Here is a 21,574-nt window from a genome sequence, read left to right on the forward strand (position 1 = left end):
TTGAGAAGGAGAGCGTACAGAAAAGGCTGAAGCACTTGGTAGAGTCAGTGCGCATGATTCTTGGTGGTCTCGAGAATCCAGCCTCTAAAAGTGACCTGCAGGTGCTTGCCGTGATAGGGCCGCTTATTGCAGCTCTTTACATGCTATAAGGCTTTTGTGTGGCGCTTGTGCTGATCTTGCAGGGGAGGCCCACACACCAGCTTTGTCCTATCGCCTTTAAGTTCACTTGAATTGGTGACTACAGACTTGATACGGAACCTGATAGTGGCTTCATGGATGAGATTTCTGAATGTCTATCATGAGAATGTTGAACTTGCTTTCACCGTTGCGCGTCCCTCTTTCTATGTTATCATCATCCCTCATCACATCTTTATGTCCCAGTTCCCCCTCCCCCTCTGCAGCGTAGCAGGCTAGAGCACGTTAGCTCAGGCCGACCTCTCTGCCTTCTTTCAAGTAAACTCTCTCTCAGTCGCCCCTTTATTTTGATCCATGTCCCTGAGTCTTTCTTCAAACCAAATTTTGCTCTGCAAATCTCTGATTTCAAACGAGGCCTAACCCATGTCCGCTTCCACTGCCTCATTTGCAGTTTGCTCTGGGCTCTCAAAGCCAACCGACTCACCAATCTCTGATTAACTTCCAACCCCACCAATATATCCGATGTTAGGCACGAAATGGCATTTGCGAACATCAGTGCAGGCACCATGACTCCTATCCAGATTCCACGCACCGCCTCATATTTATTGCGACCCCAATGTTTCATTATTGCTGCATTCCGCTCCCCTCTCGTCATGTTATCTTTGTGGATGCTTGAATAAGTCTTTCCTTCATTTACGCATATGCCGAAGTATTTAACTATGAGTATGACTTGCCTGGAATCGACACCACATAGTTAGTTGTCTCTTCATTAGAGATCATATCTCCCAATTTCTCCATGCTAAATTTATGGCTATAGATTTGTCGTTGCATTTCCATACATATTGGCCAGTGTCTGTGAATCTCTTGCATGTCGTCCGCATACACCAGTGCGGGGACGTTCTGTTGCACCATTTGTCCACTACGCGTGCATGGTAAATCAAGTTTCAATTGACTGTTTTGCACTCGTCTTTCTATGCCCTTAACATAAAGTGTGAACAAGAATGGAGACAGAGGACGTCCTTGCTTCAGTCTTCTTCCCACCATCTGGCACAGTGCCATGTAGTGTTGCGCCGGTGTGTGCTAATGATTAAAAACATTTTTAAAAAGTAATCTGGAGTTTTACATGCGAAAACTATGATCTGGTTATGAGGCATGCCGTAGTGGGGAGACTCCGGATTAATTTTGACCACCTCGGTTTCCTTGACATGCAACCTTGTTGATGCATGGCACAGGAGCGTTCTTGCATTTCGTCCCCACCGAAATCAGCCGCGGCAGCAGGGATTTGATTTCGCACACTAGGGTTTAGCAGAGCAATGGACATAGCTGCTAAGTCACCGTGGCTGGTGCTGAGAAATGTTCCCTCACTGCCTACAGCCATTCGTGGTGCAGTGCTATTAAAGCCTCGGCATCTGTGTTCGCAGAACCCTTGGGATGCATGTTCGTTTCTGTGGAAGAACGAAGAAATTTCAAGGCATCTCTCTTTCTTTTAATTAGCAGTTATTGTGCTCCCGCAAATGGTTCGAAAAAGGCAACATACAAAATTGTTCTATATGACAAAGCAGACGAAGCTCGCCAATTACGCTACTTGTGTAGATCAGTCATTTTCTCATATGCTTTCCTAGGCTTCATTGTCTGTTGGTTTAGTGTGGTTGTAGATTACACGCTTTCAAAGTACAGGCTATACCATCATGCTATACCAACTGCCCAGAGTTACACCCTGCTCAGGAAGTTACACATGTTCGAGAAGTTCGCAGAAAGTGTGTTAGTGATGTATAGCCAAGCCCTCACGCTTATTACACCATACTATCTTGGCGATGGTTACCACTTTTTGCTGTTCTCTCGTCGGCAGGTAGTTCACCATTCTGGAGTGACAGTGTAAAGACGTGTAATAATACTACTGACCAGCTACTCTTCTGTAGGCTTCAGAGGCTTCTCGTTTACAGCAGGTGAAGAGAAATGAAAAATATGGAGATCCCATGCACTGTGGGAATCGATGTAAGTGATGCTTTCCATGTTGAATGCTTTGATTGAAGATAATTAGCGGTTATGTTTACGGTTAAGCTTAATTTCTTCAATGTTTAGTTTAACACGAGAGTGGAAAGTTCGTATTAAACGTTAGCTTGCGGGCACCAGCATTCTTTGTCTGCGTAGTACACAGAACACGCAGAGAGAGGTGTTTGCTTGAGGCGTTGTACGCCATATCTCATAACCTCTGAGAGGATTGAGCATAGTCATTGCCTCACATAGCACATCGCATTGTGGCTGAAGAATTAAACTTGAATTGGATTATGGGGCTGTACATGCCAAAACCACACCCAGATTATGAGGCACGCTGTAGTGGCTGACTCCAGATTAATTTTGACACCGTAATGTTCTTTAACCTATCCCAAAATCCAAGTGCATGTTTATTCTCTATTTTGCCCCCATCAAAATGCGGCTGCCGCGGTTTGGATCAAATACATGGTGTCTAGCAATGCCATAGCAGCAAAGCTACTGTGGCGGGTACAGAAGTGTTGATTTGACGGTTGACCGCTTCCGTAGTGTCGCCTGGACTTTGCAGTGCAGTTTAATTAATGCGGCTCTGCTTCTGCATTCCCTGCACAGTTTGTCCGCTTGACATATTTGAATGGTGTTTATTTTTCAGAAATAGCAGCAACGTACTGTTCTGTACCTTGAACTTAAGCTTATACAGTTTCCCCACAACCACCGTCGTATTGTAGTGCGGTTTGCTTGCCTGCTTGCTTACCAGGGAGCTCCACAAGGCATTGTGCACATTCTACGCGGTGGGCTGAAAACGCGTTTCTACAGTTGCTTTTCCTCTCTAACTCACCCCTGTCATGTTTACATACAATGAACCACCCCCTCCTGACACGGTGTGCTTGACAGCAGCAGCCACAGCAGCAGCAGCAGCAGTGGAAAAGTCAAAGGTAGAGGCAAAGAAAGCTTTGCTTTAAAAGACTGCAAGACTTGGCAACCAAATTACAATGGAAACCGGAGGTATAAATGTGCGTAGTTTGGGGCTTCCGGCCTCACTGCTGAAAGTGGTGGTCTCTGGAATGACTTTGTGTGTGAACGTTATTCCCAAGGCATCGATCTCTCAACATCCCTGGTGATTTTCGTAAAGGGGAGCGCAGAAGCATTGCGGAAATAGGAGTCGTGGACAAGAAAGATGCTTACTTGCAACTAAGTTCAGAGACAAACCACCAGGAATATTGTTGCGCATGTGCTGCCATCGACAATTGTGAAAAAAATACTGTACAATTTTTTTATATATAATAATCATGTAACAACGGGGCATGCATGACTACGTCAATAATGACAGCTAGTGTAGGTGATAGCAACAATGGCATGTGCAAGTGGCCTGACAGAAATCATTCCAAGAAAACCTTCGGCGGAAGGGGGACAGAGGAGGGGGACGTAGAAACTTCAGCCATGGGCGAGAAATGTAAATTCCTTATCCATCAGATGCACCGACAGTGCACTAATACAAAGGTTAGCATGAGCGTGAATCTGACCAGCCTCGAGGATTTCCCTTTCGAGTCTCCCTTTAGATTTGCTTATAGTTTCAGTTTTATCAAAAAGCGGTTTACAGCTAGCCACAACCCCTGCAGTGCGCAGGAAGATGCGTGGAGTTGCTCAGGGCTTTTAAAAATGAGAAATGCTCTCTTAGCCTGTCATTTAGACAGTGCCGCATCTGCCCAATGTAAACTTTCCCACAGTCGAGCGGTACCTCATTTAGCACTTCGGTGGCACAGGAGGCGAGGGGTTTCGTGTGTTTCTTTTACCAGGTCTTGTTCTTCTTATGGCTGTTTGCAAGCACACACAACTGAGCAAGCTTGAGAGGATGTGTGAAGACGCTGTGTTTTGCCCAATCCTTTCTAGGTTTTGTGAAATCATGTGAATATGGCATCACGACAAACTTATTTGGCCTCTGGCGTGGCATAGCATTTGGTGGAGCCTGGAGCTTCCTTAAAAGAGCCGAACCCACTGCGACTAGCACATTCGAAGGGAATCCCGAGGCTTTCAGATGAGACACTTGTAGGTTAAAGCTATGACCGAACCTGTGTGCACAAGACTTGGTGAGGGATGACTTGAGGCATAATGAAGCTGTACCCCATTTTACCAGTTTGGTGGGAGTGGAGTCAAAAGGTAGAGTGGTGTTACGACTTTGAGGTGGTCCCGTAGCGCTCGTCACCCGTTTCGTGACAGAGCGTTGGTAGCGAAGACTCCGAGTCAGGCGTCGGTGAGAATAACAAAAGGGACTTTATACACTATATACAGGTCATTATACAGGACATGAAGGGATCGGCACTGGGGCCGAGAGCTCACAGCAAACGCGACTGTTCCCGCACGGCGACGTCCGGCGAAAACGCGTGACACATCTCACTCCAGTCGAGAGCGGCACTCTGCTCCCGGTGGGTCGGCGGATCCGGTTTTCCAGGCGGCGCGCCGCGGCTTATAAGCCCCCAGAAACCATTGTCACTCAAACGGCCCAATACAAAGTGAGCACTCGACGGTCGTCCGAGAGGTCCAACCAGCGACCGCGCTGGCCACCCCGTTCAAAGTTGGCGGGCGCGGTGACCTCCAGGCAAGGGGAGGTACGGCGCCGGGCTGTCTGGCACTTGGCGACACGTTTGAACATGTTGCCCGCCGATGCTTCTCCGGAGGACACCACTGCCTGACGGCTCAGCATCTTGACTTGTCAAGGGAGAATTAGGGCGCTGTGCCTTTCGGCGCAGCCCCGGGTTTGCCCAAAGGGCGCTCGCAGGATAAATTCTGCATCTTGCAGATTCGGAATCCGGGCTTGTGGTAATGGCACAACAGTGGCCATCTTAGAACGCGAAAAATATTCCCAACAAAGGTGTTCATCACAGTTAAAATAGAGCGCTAAATCTAAAAACCGGAGTGTGTCATTGTCAGGATGTTTTATTGTGGAAGATAACGAGAGTGAGCATTGTTTGAAACAAAGCAACACTTGCTCAGCTACTGCAGTCCTAATGTCATTATGCGGAACAGATAAAAAGACAAGAAAATCGTCCACATATCTATGAACCTTAAGAACAGTGTCCTGGTTCAATTCTTGCTGAAGCAAACAGTCAAATTTGGCTAAGAAAATTTCAGACAGAATGGGTGCCACACACGATCCAATACATATACCCTTTTTCTGTATGTGAATCTTACTGTCAAAGTTAACAATGGTAGACGTGAGGTAGCAGTCGAAAAGCTCAAGAAAATGCCGGGATAAGGCAGTCATTCTGAAAGGCAACAACACCGTATGAATCAATTGCTTCCCGGACATTTACAAAGAATTCATCATGCCTTACAGAATAAAATAACTCTTCTATGTCCACAGACATTGCAAAGTTCACGCCCGGTACTCCCATCCTCAAGGTCTGCATGAGACTGTCCGAATGCTTGAGCACAAATGGGTGCTCGGGTGCGAGAGCTTTGAGGTGACGCAGAATAAAATACACTGATGTTGAAATACACTGATACACCAAATGTCTATTTCTGTTACTATGGATCGGAAGGGACATAGCGGTTTGTGCGTTTTTACAGCAAAGAATACCCTGAGGCTGTCGCCTTTGCAAGACTTTACCAGCTTGCACAAGGCGTCCAGTTTCAAGCCATTCAGAAGAGTGATTGTCCCGGCCTTGACTTAGTTGCAAGTGAGCATCTTTCCTGTCTACGTCTCCTTTTTCCGCAACACTTCTGTGCTCCCCTTTGCAAAAATCATGTAAAACCAACTAGCCCTGCAGCTTACTGTTTGAAATCTTCAGTGACTTGTTGATGTGCAGTCCACTGGCGCAATTGTTAAAGCCACTGCACAGGGTGTGATATTCTGTCTTGCTGCAGGTGAGTGCACTTCTGAGTGGTGCCATGGACGGTCCGGACCTGGCTCGTCGACTGGGTTCTACTCCTGAGCCTTGTGAGAGCAGCTCTGAGGACGACTCCTGCTCTCGTGTAGCCGCATGCGACCCCCGGGTGACTGGCTGCTTGGGCGGGGATCGGTGGCACGACTGCTGCTCCTGCTGCCTCTCTCCGGCAGTGCTGGACTCTTCTTCTCTCTCAGCTTGGGTATTGTGCTCTGCTTCTTTCTCTCACACTTCCTTTCGTGCATGCTCATTTCGGGGGACTGAGATCATCGCCTTTAACTCACACTGCCCAACTAACATACCAGGTCTTGTTTGGCTTTGTAGTGCTGATGGTCACGTATGCATAAAAAGCTTCACTAATATTGCTTTCCTTTTCTCTGAGGGGTGTGAGAGGAAACCTGAATAAGCCGCTCACACACACAGAAAAAAAGGCAGGATATTCAAGGTTTACCTAGAGCTTTTATGTAAAGCGGCTTATCAGTCGGTCAGTTGGTTCGTCATATTTTCTGTCGTTCCCTGAGGGGTGCAAAGGCGTGCCTGAATAAGCCACTCATAGGAAGGAAGGTATGATGCTCAAGGTTTATCTAGAGCTTTTATGCAAAGCTGCTTATCAGTTGGTCGGTCAGTCGTGTGTCCCCAGTCGGTCAGTTATAGCGCAAATATTAACTTTAGAGAAACAGCCGTATATAATAAAGAAAAGACACGCTTCAACTTGCCTTAAGTACCATAGTCACGGTCCCCAGAAAATGCTAACAACTCAGGCCAACTTGTTGAAAAGTTGGGACAAGATCGATAAGAGGAAGAGCGCAGACTAGATGCATTACGCCCACCAGAGACCAGCTGCTCGGTGACTGTGAAGATAAGGATGGGAGAGCTTTGTATTAAAGGGGTCCTGAACCTGTAGAAGTTTGCAGGGACAACATGGCCACAATTAGTACATGACCGGGGTAGTTGGAGAAGTATGGGAGAGGCCTTTGCCCTGCAGTGGGCTTAACCAGGCTTATGATGATGATGATGATGAACCTGTACTCAAGGGGTCCTGAACCACCTTTCTTTGAATATGTGCACATTGCTCTACAGGGGTTGAAGGGCGGGAAGAAACTATGGAGACAAGCGCCGACTTCCAACAACCTAACTTTGTTATCCAAAACACACATATATAACCCTAGCACAACAGCACATCTTGCTTTTTAATGCAATAGGGCGAAGGGCCCCCTGTCGCCGAAACTCCAGCGTCAGCGGAGTTGTTAGTGAGCTAAAATCCCCGTATATATTTGGGTATATGTATATGCCACGCCTTTCTATGTGACATGCAGTATATGCGGGTTATATTGCCCCAGCATTCTATCAGTAATGTTTCTCATACCTTGTCTTACATTCTTGACAAAGTTATTCCTCAGAATTTTGAGAATGACAGCCCACAAACAAATGTCATGAAACACCAACAGCCCATACCTCCTATGTTAAATCTTTTCAGACTTAAATATTAAAAGTGCGAAACGACAACAGAAACCTAAAAATGATGTCATTCATTTTGCGTGGCTGTGCACTACCTTTGGGATCACCCCACGCAAGTGGCCACGTTTCTACCAGAAAGCTCACCTTTCTAGGGTAATAGCATTCGCCGCCAGCATTTTCCCGCAAACACTATGGTTACACAAGCTGCAGTTGCCGTGAAGCACGAGAAGCAGTCAGGGATCATTGGATGCTTTGCGTTCCACTTTTGAAGGCGAAGCTTAAGCGTCCTCCAAGTTTTAGAGCGCAGGTTTTAGGCCCCCATTCCTGCGGTGAGCCTTGGCCCAGCCGAGCGAACGAGCAAATGATGAAAGAGCGAACGCAGAGTGCAGCGGGGAATGAAAGACGTGAGGATGACAGTAGAGGTGGAGGGTATGGCGAAATGTTGAGGAGAAAAGCAACGATGGCTACAAGATGGTGCCAGAGTAGCATGCGTCGTCTGGGACGAAGGTCCGTCTGCTGTGAATCGCGCCCGTACGTCACACTGTGCTCGCTGCCTCTTGCAGTCCCGAGATTAGCGAGGCAGCCGGCCCACGCTAGAGCTCTGTTTGCAACTTGCCGCACAAGACAGATATAGAGTAGCGCTCAAATTTCGCATTTCGCAACGGTCGAAACCGTTGGTGAATTTTCTTTCATGCCTAAAAATCGCCTTGGAACAAATATGGTACCTCCAGGAAAATATTAACAAAATAATTTTACAGGAAGACCTTGTTTGAACGTAGATACCGCAATGGCAGTATTTATCTTTTGCCCATTTGATTTCAACGTCCTCCATTCCGAAGGAGCGGGGCGGCGGCGCATGCGTTAAAGTGGCAGTGTCCCACTTATTTATTTATTTATTTATTTCACAATACTGCCGCTCTCAGCCGAGAGCCTAGCAGACGGGCGTGAACACTTTCTTTTCCCGACATAAATACATGTGTGAGCTACACAAAGAATAAAAAAGCAACAATATTCAACAAAATACAAAGGATAAGGTAGATAAGCTATACAATAGAACACTAAACAAAGCAGAATAAAATGAACAACAACCGGGCATATCATAGTCAAAGCGAAAACGTGAAGTATTTGGAAACAAACAAGTGTATACATTCTTTTTTTCTAAGCACTGTTAGTTTAACATAAAGAGAACAGGGAACAAACATGAGAAATCGTTAATAATCTCTTCTGATGAGCTCCAGTTGTGAAACGAACAGGGATAAAGAATTTGTCGCTGTTAATGACGAGTTAAGTTGACTCCATTCTCTGATTACTCAAGGAAAGAATGAGTACCTGAATGCGTCATTAGAAAAGGAATACTCGGTTAGGGTATGTTCGTGTTGATGCCGTGTTATTCTAGATTGCGAATATGAAATGTACCGGGTGATATCAATTTTATACTGACGGTGCAGCATTTGAAACATAAATTTTAGTCGACCTTGTTTCGCTCTCGTCGATAATGTGTTGAGGCCTGAGGAAGCTAAGAGACGTGAAGGTGAGTCAGTGGAACGATATTTGCTATGAATGAACCTTGCGGCTTTTCTTTGTACAGCTTCAAGTTTAGCTATGTTAGTTGCTGTGTAAGGAAACCAAATTGTATTAGCGTATTCTAAAATAGGTCTCACAAATGTTTTGTAGGCCAGAAGCTTAATGTTCATTGGAGCGATCTTTAGGCGTCTTTTTAGATAAAATAGCTTTCGTAGTGCAGTAGTTGTAATATTAGTTATGTGTGGTTACTATTATGTGTGGTTAATATTAGTTATGTATTAGTTACTTATAGAAGGCTTGTCACAACACCCCACATGGTATTTACACTCAGCAGATGCAGATTGCACAACTGTAAGTGCACGGCGAAGCTGGAGTGCACGCCCGCATGTTCCTGTCTGGCCGCTCTATGGGCAGCGGGCCGGCTTTATTTTGCATCGATATTAGGCAAATCGAGAGTCACTACTTTGTAGCGCTCAGTAAAATGGTCAATACGAAGCCCGCCTATACCCAGTAGTTAGTGTGCACTGGCGCGCTTACTCGTGTAGATGCTAACATCCATCATTCCTCGCAAGGCGCAGCTGACATAGCACACGCGTGGTCTGAGCTTAACTTTCGCACAGTTTGGTGCTCGCTGCAAATCGAAATTAGCGAGACCCGATGGCTATATGCCATCGATAAACAACGCGGCCAATGATTCATTCCTACATGGGTGGGCTCGGCCGAGTGTGAGCAGACGATGGTTGGCTTCTTTTGGAAGTGCATAATTCTTAACCAAATTTGAAGCGCAGATTTTCGCTAACATCAGCCTGTTCCGTTCACTACTACAGCTATTATACAGATGAAGAAGTGCACTGACCGAAACACGATTCTTGTATCCATCAATGGCAGTGCTCTATAGCAATCTGCTATATAATGACATATGACAGCCGTTGACGGTAGCCCCAAAACAGTGGAGGAGAAGGTGCCTCTGTTGAAAAGAGAGCATTTGAGAATAAAAGTTGACTTCCTGCTCCACTTGTGATGAGCCCCACACGCAGCTCCCGCATACAAAATTTGACTGAGACGTTGACAGGAGCGTATGCTATCCACAGAATGTGCTTTTTCACCAAGTTTGAGGGGTGGTTCAGGACTCCTTTAATGTACTGCAACGCACCTTTATATACACGTGGCTCCAAGGTAAAGTGTAACACATAATTACAGAGCAGACCAGTAGAACTAGATAACGCTGGGAGATTTTTCCTGCTTGGTGGAGTCGATGAGTGTGTGATTCTCGGACAACGTGCGATACTAGATGTGCCTAGGCTTCAGACTCACACGGGCTCTTGTGGCTACTGAAACCACCCTTAAGCATAAACAGCCATGTTGAAACATTCGAAACGACCTGCGCCTAACTGAAAAGCTTGCCATGTGCCGCCTAGACATGCGGGATTGAAATCTCAGTAAGCGACCGATTTACCCTTCCCTTTGTGCTGGAAATATTCTGACTAATCAAATTGTCTTTGTTCCTCTTAGTGTGCCATCCACCGAACGTACAGTTCCACACTGCTTATATTGTTACTGATCTAGAATGGATTTACTTACTGTGAAAAGGGTTGGGACGGTCCGATACAGCCGATCATCCAAATCACTCACACCGCTTTCTTTTTCCATTCGGCGCTTCTCTGATGCGGCGTTACATTTTCCTCCGAGGCAGATGAAGCTCAACGAGCGAGTCGGAGTGCGCGTTGATGGTACGGTTTCAATCGTGCGATGTGCAGAACTTGCATCTTGCGTGAACGGTGGTTGTCCGCCGTCACTTTAGTGATGACATAGGTCACTTCACTGGAGCACACCAACAAGCCCAACGTGTTACTTTAGTCGGCTACCAAAGCTGAATAAACACTTCTTTTTAAGTTACCAAAGCTGACACAACACTTAACACTTGAACTCAACACTCACACTTCACGACTTCCCATAAGTCGGGGTTGTCTACTTCGCTGCTCGAAGCCTGACCTAAAAACTAAACAACGTGCAGCAAGGCGAGCACGCTCTTATATAACGCGGCCCGAACATATAACGCGGCCCGAACATAACGCGGCCCGAACTTATATAACGCGGCCCGAACGGCCCGAGCTAAGTTGCTTCCCCCTCCCCCTGGTCTCCTTCAAAAAGCCTTCTCGCACCGTCTGTCTGCGTGCGTACTCCGTCATCGCCGGGATAAGGCCAAGCTCGTGGGCCTTTGAGTTTTATTGAGAAAATTCTCATCTTTTGCCTGTGGCCGCTCCAAGAACGCCCAGCATTACCCATAGCGGCCTTACAGGTCACTTCCAGCGACAACGTTGGCATACCTTTCAGTGGGCCGAGCAGGGATGTCGTCGATCATTCACGGAATATACAGCCGTCGCTTGTCGAATCCGCAATATTAATGCCCGCGTTGATTCCGGATGTTGATGACGCACTCGATTTTTTTGTCCCACGGTGGTTGCGATTCAATTTCAGTTGCTATGGTTGACAGATATTCCCAGAATCCGAAGCGGAAGAAGAATAAGCCCTGGAGCTGCTGCGTAATAGGCTGCCATGCCACTTGGCGAAGGATACCCAGGCGAGAAATTATGGCTTCCCACAGAGACCGTGGGAAAAATTCACTGAAATGTATCTATGATGAGCTGTGCCAGCACTCTTCATAGACCGGTGGGTCCCCCTTTCTTATGAGGTGGCGTGGGTTAAGTGTGTGTGGCCAATTCCCGGACTGCACAAAACCACCTCGTAGAACCGTTCACAGTGTCTGGCACTCCGCCATTAGCTCAATATGGGCTTAATGCTGTGGAGTTCATTATGGAGCTCAGAGTGCCATTCATTTTGCTGTAAACGTTTTATTTATATTCGCGAGGATTATGTATAGTCTGCCGGGCCTACATTTAAAGGTAAGTTCATAGTTTATGTTTCGAGTAAAGCAATAAGTGATTTGGGTATTTGAGAAGGCTTCTAAGTCTTGGAAGAGAATGTGCACAAAAGAAACACCTGTACTTATCAAGTGGCCGTTCATTTCATTCCCTGCAGGGACTCGGAATAGTTGATGTTCAGAGAGCTGCCATTGCCAGTAAGAACCCCTTATGGTGAAGTGGATCTTGAACTTTTAGGGTTGTCATCTTCTTCCTTTGTTGGTGCAAGAAAAATCTATGCAGTCGCGGCAATTTAGGGCTGTGCTGTTCTTTCAACTTTTAGGCAACTGTAGTTCTTCAGTCGATCTGTCCAAATCCGTACAAACGAAGACATGATGCCCCCTGACCGCATCGTTAATCTACGTGGGGTGGTGGGGAGGCACAATCCCTCCAAAAAAATTCGGGGGGGGGGGGGGGGGGGGGGGGGTTCGAGCCCTCCAGCCCCCTCTCGTCGGCACCTATGGAGTGGAGTCTTGAGGGTGACCGAACCATGGATGTTCGAATCATTATGTTGCGAGATAGCTGCCGTACTGGCGCAGTCACCTGTTTCTCAGCGTGTATACAGGGCTGATAATGTTTGCCCAATATTTTCCAGCAATTCACTGAGAACAGCTTGGTGCAAGCAACCTATATACGCATTTGTCAAAAAGTATTATTTGTCCAGTCTAATCATATGTGCATCCCTTTAAAAGAATGTGTGTCGTAATATTACACTTCTCTGCTTCACCAAACATGGCCTTGTATGTGCATATGTTGACATGCTGTTCCTTGGTTGTATTAATGTCATTGCCGTGGTGCCCATGCTACTCGATAATCTAAAGCAGTCGTTTGTAATTTACTAGCTTCTCAGTTATTCGGACGTCTTTTGTGAACAGTATTTATCAATGCATATAAGCTTGATCTTCCTGTTTTACAAACTCCGTGGAATGTGTGTTTTATGGTACTTCAGAATTGAGCAAATATTCAACATTCCATTTGGTATTCGGGAGTATCTTTGTGGAATATTCGTATTTGATGGATTCGATTAAGAAATTTCACTTAGCTACAACCATAGTGCTGGTTGTAAGAGTTGGCGTTGGGCATGTAAAGAGGGGTAGCTGGCCCATGCCGTCATCCAACTTATCCACGCTAAGGACGTTGTTCAAGGGAGAATTGTGTTCTCATCAAGAATGAGGGGTAGCAGACTTAATTTTCAATATTTACATGAAGAGTGGAGAACGTTGCATCTCATCAGTCTAGCATGGCTCAAATGAAGCACACCAAGGAGCCGAAAACGGGCTTCTTAAAACTCTCTCTGTCCTTCCTAGATCCATAGGCCAAGGAAACTGCCGTCCAACCATCGTCCAGTCGGAGCTTCAAAAGTTGTCGCAGGGCCCGCTTTGAGGGCGGGCTGTCTGTGGGGGACGCATTGTCAGTTTCACGAGCCGATTCTAACAGGGCACGTCAGGTGATGCCACGTATATGCTAAGCAAAATGAGAACAAGGTAAAAGCTGAAGCCAATGTTTTGACAAGTGCACTTGTCTTTCTCAAGGCAACATATGCTCCCCTTGCCACAGTATTCATAGGTTGGATTCCTATAAAGGGGAGAGGGGGTAAGCCAGCTGGGTGAGGCAACGACCGATGGTGTGTTAGCGGCGAAGGTGTGGGATTGAAAACTAAGGTGTGCTATTAGTGCCGTGCGTAAGCCAGAGTGACCTACATGTCAACTGGCTGACACACGGCGCTACCTCACATTCATTCCTCCACCAATGTTGAATAGCACACCTTTGTTTTCAATTCTACACCCTCGCCGCTAAAACACCATCGGGCGTTGCCTCGCCCACCCGGCTTACTCCTCTTCCCTTTAGAAGAACCCTACCTGTGAATATTGTGCCGAGGAAGCCCCAACCCTCTGTACGTGACCGCATTACATGCACCCAAGCAAATTACAAAAATATTGCTTCAGAATTCTTCCTAATGTTTGTTCGCAATAGAACTTAAGCTGCAACTTCTAGTATGCTTAAGTTTTATTTCTCATTTCCAATAACGATGTTCAAAAGGCAGACACAGGGCACCATGCACTTCATTGTCATGTTTTGGCGATGCGACCGGGTTGCCTGTGCCTTCTTGAACGCTAGCGATCCGTGAGTTCCACAATACGGGTGTTGCATTGCGTCGAGAGATGGTACCACGCAGCTCCTTCAGGCACTTTTCTTCTAGCTGGGCAGTGCACTCTGTCTCCCTGGTGTGTTTCACTGCCTGTAGTGCTGCCTTGAGCCGGTTTTCTTCTTCTAGTTGGGCAGTGTTCATATGGACCAGTGCACAGTAGGGCGTGGTGTGGTGTGATGGGGTGTGCCGTTGTGAACATGCGCTACACCCATTTTAAGATTGTGAGTAGTATCATCTGCAACCAGTCTGCTTTGCCGGTTCCCATTTCATGCTTACATATACTCTAGATTACGGGAGAACCAGCAATTCCTTAGAGCATTTTGAAAATTATTTGCTACATGTGCCTTAGGCAGATCCGACGAATCAATAAATTAAGAACATATTTTATGCGAGCGCACCAAAGCGATAATGAGAGTCGCGTACCAATTGAAACTGCTGTAGGAAAGTGCAATCCACGCGACGATAACGACGCGGACAGGTTTACCTACGTTAAATCGTTGTTGTTGCATGCCTCGCTATCACGAGGGAAATGTCTCCTTTCTTGTTACAAGTGCGGTGTCGGCCGCAGCCGTGTTTCCCTGAGCCGACTGGAATTGTAGGGAATGCTTCCTTTCTTTCCAACAGGCACTTCGGGTGAAGTTCGTTAATGACGGCGACTGACAGTCGGGCAAACGTAATTGATTGAGGTTAAGTGCTGCTCTCCGATGTTCGTTTGTGCGCTCCGCTGGCGTTCTTCGCCTTCCCCCGCAGGGAGAATCAGCGGCGCCTTTCCGGAGCACACCGCAAACGTGCCAGCGATCGTTGCTTCGCGCGCGGGAAAGAACCGTGCCGGGTGAGAAGGACGGCTCTCCAGGGACGAAACACGCTCCGGGAGGAGAGCGGGCTGACTGCGCCGCCAGGGGCGCTCCAGTCAGCCCACTTTCGAGTCAACGTGCCGGCGGCTTCGGTCCGGGCGCGCACTCGCGTGGCTTGCTTTCGGCGCGGCGAGCCACCTCGTGTGCGGACTTGTCCGGAGCTCCACTGCGCCGTAGTCGTCGTGGCCGTTCACTGTCACGTTTGCGCTGCATCGAAGCTCTTCCCTGGGTGTTGCCGTCAAAGCTGTTCTAACATTGTCGCGGCGATTTCGTCGTTGTCGGCAGTGATGTGAACCGTGGATCGCTTCAAGTGTTCGTGCCAAGTTTACGGATTGTGTATACTTTGCAGCCTCGTATTTCAGGAACACCTTGCCGTCACTGACGCAGTTCGGCAGGTGAATTATTTGTGCTCCTTCTGAACTGTCGAGGAACTTGGAGCTGCCCAAGTTTTCTTCTCTTGACCTTTTTGTTAAGACGGACGCTCGCCTTCGCCCCAGGACAACAGCCTCGACAGGCTGCACCTGTTTGTCGCTTGGCGATGTTAAGTCGCTGAGAAAGATGTATCGGTGCATCTAGGGAACTTGAAGACGGTCTACACGATTGTGCGTCGCATACCTCGCCAGGATTTCCAATTGCCTTATCCAAGAGCCCAGATATGTTCATCAACTTGAGTACATCCAGACTCGCGCATTGAGGCAAAATGTTAGCTTAAACCTGATTGTTCGAGCCTCATCACGCACTCAGGCTGTTCATCTTCCAGGCCCCGCACGATCTTGCATGGCTTTGTTCGCTTTCAAAGTGTAACTCATGCAGTACGCCGAATAATTAAGGAAAGTATCCCCCGTAGTGTCTGTCGTCTGCGATTCCATATTTGTGGGGGGAGACGAGGCCAATTTACTTACACTTTGATGCCATAGATTGTTTACTACGGTATGTAATTTTCTGACTGCCCGTCTTGCCATCTTCTGAGTTTGCGTGTTCATATCAATGACAGACGAACGAGCTTTCCTCAGAGATATATTGCTTTTTCAGAGACTTGGCGCTTTGCAGACACAGCAAACGCAAGCCATAGAAAAGGTTGGTTTTGTCTCAGTAGTGCTGCTGTGCGGTGCGCAGCGTAAGCCCTGCCGTGGTGTGTTCACACCTTCCTCCTGTGCATCGTCTGCGAGAAAGGAACGTTCGCAGACTTGCATTGACTTCCGTGCGCTTTTGAGAAATGTCGGAGCGGAAGCTTCGACTTGGGCATGCAGGAAGTAGCTGCGCCTGAACTCTTCAAGCCACAACGTATTCAGTGCTTGGTCCTGAATTGCATGCAAAGGTGTTATAAGCGACACGTTGCCTCAAAATCCATTATGACGCCTTTATTGCACGAATTCGTCTGTACTCCCTGTCTCTGAAAGGAACGTTGCCGGGTGACTTGCCCTGCAACACTGGATTTGTTGCACAAAAGATGTGAACTGTTGTGCTTCACTTTGATATCCAGCATAGTAGCGGCCACATTCATTACCCGCAGTTTTCTTGGACTTTGCATATGCTTCCTGCAGTGTTATTTGGGCATCTTAGGTTGTACTATTGCGGTCACACATAGATTTTCGTGAAGTGTTTCAAGCGACGTTTCTTACAAGCCTTCTTCACGTAACGGCCGTGGTCAGTTGTGTCTGCCTTGCGCTGCCGTACGTCCTTTGCACGTTAGAAGTTTCGCCCACCTTTTTGGGAGCTGGCGGCCACCACTGTTGGACAGGTGCCCTCGTGCCGGTGCGCAGCGTTTTCTCTTCGCGAGCGCGTTTCTTTCTGAGGCTAGATTGCGTTCCCACTGTGACCTGACTCCTGCAGGGCGAATTATGCAGCAGGGTAAACTTAGGTCTTGTGCAGCCTTTGAAATCTCGCTACGTGTAAAATCATCTCTCTTCCTTTGCACCAGGTGATTTCATCGAGTTTCACAAATACACCTGTTTATTTATTTATTAATGCTATTATTTTTCAGCCGCAAGTGTCCAAAAGCCGTGGTCACAATGTTTAGTGACATTCATTGCGTTACATAGAGCAGGAAGGTGGTTGTGGAGTTTGAACTACGTAAGGTTTCACGTAGTCGAAACTTTTGCTTGTGAACACTGCGGTGTGCGCACCGAGACGTAACTTCCTAGTGTGCTCTATCGAGACCGCTTTCGGAGCATCTGTATGTCAGTGAGGGCGGCCATGAAGCGTGAAAGTGTTTCTCAGCTAAGGAACTACGCTTGCCTGTCTTGAAGGCTCATTGAGGAACAGCTCTTTTCTGTCCCGATGTTTTATCGTCTACTCCGGATGAACTCGTCCGTTCCCTTAGGAACAGCATTCTGGTAATCCCTCGCAATGTTCGTAGGCAGGTTGCCGAAACTGTCCCTCGGCATCGTCGTTGCCTGCACGAAGTGCACCGCTTGGCGGATTTAGGCGGGCGTTCAAACGTCAGCTTCGATACATTTGTCTGGCTCTGGCGGTTTTGTTACCGCCAAACTGTGGAGCGCCGAAATGTGTCAGCATGCGTTCATCAAAATTTGCGCGCTTATTACTTGCCCCTTGATTTGTAAGCACGGGCAGTACGCAGTTTACTCATCCGCTTATATATATTAAGCACTTTGCGAGTGTAAATTTGCGGACAAACCGTCGAGCGGCAGTAGAGGATCCACAAGGCAGTACCGTTGTTCCTTTCTTTTTTTTCTCGCCTACGAAACAACGTGACAGTCCGCTCGAGCAGAGCACTGGTGGGCGATCCGCTGAAGCCGTCTCACCTACCGTGTTCATGACTGAACAATTGTTCGGTGACTTGTTCGCACTGGCGTTCCAACCCCTGTGATACAAGTAGTCTTCCTCATTACGCGGGAAGAGCCGCCTACGGAACGCAAGACCGTGACGAGAGACGGTGCCATGCGTCGGTGTAACGTGAGTATAACCGTGTCATAATCTTGAGGTTTGCGTGTGGGCACTCCTGCTCTGTTCCCTTTCATCAGAAAATAAGGAGGAGACGAGACCAAAAGCTTGGCACGGGTCCCATGTCATTTTATCTTGGACAACATAGCACCGTTAGTGTACATTTTATAATGCACTGAGTACTACTTAAATTCACGGAAGAATACTCGACCCAAGGACGATGGAGCGTGGTTTTCAGTATTTATTTATTTATTTAAGAATACCTTACTAGCATGGTGAGAGGCAATGTGTAAGGAGGGCAGTACAAGAAAAAAAAAACACATTCCATGTAATGAAATTAGGTACAACATAAACACAGTTCCATCATTTCAATATAATAACTAATTTGTCGTCCCAGATCAATAGCTGCACTTGGCCGGAGAAAGTAAGTAGTACAGAACAGAAAGCAGAATAATGCAATAGTGGTACAGTAACGAGAGTAGTGAAGTACCACGTAGTTATATAATGCAGGAACAACAACAAAGTCATATGATACCAAATATATAATACCAATGATAACAGTATCAGTACCATCACTTAGCTGAAAAAGAAAATTGGCCTTCATTCCACCCTGTGAAAGTGGATGTACAGCGAAGCTGTTGCCGACGTTAGACGAGTACCAGCACCCCAACTGACCGTAGACGAAGTTCCTCGAGTTTTGCAGCGCGTGGCTGCTGGCCGTACTGCCATTTCTTTCCCACCTGCCATTGCTCACGCTGGTCTTCGCCAAGCATACGTGGGCTGCACACAGCGAAATGCGTTGCCACGCTGCTTCTCCTTGGACCTCGCCTTTGGGCTGCCCTGCTTGGCGTCAGTCCACGCGCTGCCAACTTCAGCCCCTTAAACTTCGTAAAGTAGTGACACTCTCCTCCTCCGCCTTTCCTCCTTATTTTTCCTCTCTTTGACGCTCCCTCCTCGACCGTGGCGCCGCCTACACTGCTCGAGCGTAGCAACGGCGCCAACATGCGCCCCTCGCCACTCCGTAGATGCTTCTCGAGCAAAAATGGCGCTGATGCACGGGGTGAGGGTCCACGTGATGCTACTAGGCTAATAGCGACGCGGCGTCGGCCAGAGCGCGCGAGGAGGAAGCGGCATTCTTGAAAGCGTGGCACTACTTTACGAAGTTTAATGGGCTTTACGCCAGCTGCAGGTGCGCTCTATCTCACGACGTCACTTTTCGAGCGGCCGTTTGAGGTCTGTCTCGGCAGCCGCTAGGTGGCGGCACTGTTTTTGGACAGTAACGCAATCTCATACAAACAGGCGGGTACAGTAATGGAGCAGCAGCTCCCAGGTTTATTTTATGCGGACGACATTGTGTTGCTAGCTAACAAGCAAAGTGATTTGTAACGTCTGGCTAATATCTGTGGGAAGAAAGGCAACAATTGGCCTCGAGTTCCACCACTGGAAAAGCTGGCGCCACCGTCGGCGTGACGTGCTAGGAGGGATCACGTGGACATAGCGACCGCGTCGGCTGCTTCGGGAGCGCCGAAGCGATCTGAAAACGAGTTTGTTTATTTATTTATTTATTTATTTATTTATCACAGTACCCACAGCGCCAGTTTGGCATTACAGTGGTGGGGGGGGGGGGGGAGAAGTACATATATCATTGACAAACAGCAGTTAATATAGAATACATGAAAAAAAAAAGATACAGATCAGGGCAAATCGCCGTCACAACAAAAAGAAGAAACAAAGAAGCAGAGCATAACCGTACATGTGCGAAGTGAAACAAAGCGGTTCTGTTGACGCAAGCACAACGTACAGGGAAAAAAAAATTGCAAGTCATACGGCTGAAGCAAAGGCATCATTTGAAGATAGCGATACAACATCGCTGGGCAACCTGTTCCACTCACTGACGGTCTTAGGAAAAAATGACATCTTAAAAAGCTCCGTTCTACATCTATACTCTGTAAATTTAAGTGAGTGATCGCGCCTGCCAGAAGTATACTCCGGTGGCCTAATGTAGCTATCACGATTGAGGCCGGTTTTAGAATGATATATATTGTGCAAAAATGTTAATCTGAATGTTTTTCTACGATTTTGAAGTGTATTCCAGCCTAATGTTTCCTTTGTTTGGGATGCGCTAAAATACCGAGTATAATTTTGAACCACGAAACGTGCTGCTAAGCTTTGTACTCTTTCTAGTTTCTTTATGTCTGTCGTAGTCCACGGGTCCCAGATAGTACAAGCATATTCCAGTATTGGTCTTATGTTAGTCTTGTAAAGCAGGTTCCTTGTTTCTAATGGAAAGCACTTCGCATTTCTACGTAGCATTGCAAGAACTCTATACGCCTTAGCAATTATATAGTTAACATGACGGTGCCAGCATAGTTGAGGGCTCAAGTACACCCCAAGGTATTTATATTCACACACGGATGCAAGATTTGTCCCGTTAATGCTATATGTATATACATTTGGTGACTTCTGTCTCGTAAAGCACATCTGCACAGTTTTATCAAGATTTATACTCATGCCCCATTTATCACACCACTCCGCAACCTTGTCTAAATCCTTCTGTAGTTCATTATAATCATCGGGACCTTTCATAACGCGATACAAAACGCAGTCGTCCGCAAACAATCGGATGAAAGACGATATGCCAACGGTAATGTCATTCATGTATAACAAAAACAATAGCGGACCCAAAACTGAACCTTGAGCCCCGATGACACACCAACACCATGCGACAGCGACCAACTGAACCCCGATGACACATCAACACCATGCGACAGCCTACCTCCAACGACTACGCGTTGTGTCCTACAATTTCAGTATTCTTTTATCCATTCAACAACTGTTTTATTTATGTTGTACCACGACAATTTTTCAAGCAGTAAAGAATGGGGCACTAGGTCAAAAGCCTTCCTGAAATCTAAAAAGATGCTATTTACACAGCCCCCTTTGTCAAGAGTGGATGCTAGGTCGTGCGTTAATTCTGTAAGCTGAGTAATACAAGAAAAACCACTTCGAAATGCGTGATGCTGAGGGATCAACAAGGAAAACAAATTTAAGTGAGTCATGATATTGCTAAAAAAGTACATGCTCAAAGATCTTGCAAGGTACGCTAGTCAAGGACACCGGTCGATAATTAAACACAGATTTTCGAGGTCCTGACTTCGGAATAGGAACAACATTGGCAATTTTCCAGTCTGTAGGCAACATTCCGCATGTCAAGGACTTGGCAAAGAGCACATAAAGGTATTTAGACAACGGGCCTGCACAAGCGGAAAGCAGATAGTTCGGCAAGCCATCGGGACCGCTGGCACTAGTGGTACTTAAACGCTCAAGTTGTAGTTGAATACCCCTCCTGTCGAATACGATGTCATTCATTGGTTCCCCTCCGATAAGCCCGTAGTGAAACATTGAATCAGTATTAGTTGCGCGCGCAGAAAGAACAGAACCGAAGAACGAGCTAAAACATTCTGCCTTATCTAGACTATCATGCACAAGAGACCCATTGTGTTCGAGCACAGGAATTGACACTTCGTCTTTTCTATTCTTCTTGATAAACTGCCAGAATTCTCTAGGGTTACTTTTTAACTTAGAATGAAAAGAAGCATAAAAAATACCTTTCGCGTGTGATATTGCGGAATTCGCCTCATTTGAAGCTTGTTGCAATTGTTGCTTTTTCTGGGGTGTCGGCTTCTTCCTGTACGCCTTGTTACTTTATTTTTTTTCCCCAGTGCCCTACGAACTTCCCTCGTGAACCACGGC

General features: G+C 47.0%; 1 protein-coding gene across 3 annotated transcripts in view; it reads left to right on the forward strand.

Moving 5' to 3' along the window:
* Positions 1 to 21,574, forward strand: part of LOC142580123 (protein O-mannosyl-transferase Tmtc3-like) — an 870,647-nt gene that overhangs the window by 85,551 nt on the left and 763,522 nt on the right. For 2 of the 3 annotated variants that reach the window (XM_075690943.1, XM_075690942.1), the window contains exon 2: positions 5,992 to 6,213. The exons of the other annotated variant lie outside the window; for it this stretch is intronic. In XM_075690943.1, coding sequence (XP_075547058.1) covers positions 5,992 to 6,213 — 222 coding nt within the window. The remainder of the gene's footprint in view (positions 1 to 5,991; positions 6,214 to 21,574) is intronic. 3 annotated transcript variants of the gene reach the window in all.

This window comes from Dermacentor variabilis, chromosome 4 (genome assembly GCF_050947875.1).
Source record: "Dermacentor variabilis isolate Ectoservices chromosome 4, ASM5094787v1, whole genome shotgun sequence".
Classification (NCBI taxonomy): domain Eukaryota; kingdom Metazoa; phylum Arthropoda; class Arachnida; order Ixodida; family Ixodidae; genus Dermacentor; species Dermacentor variabilis.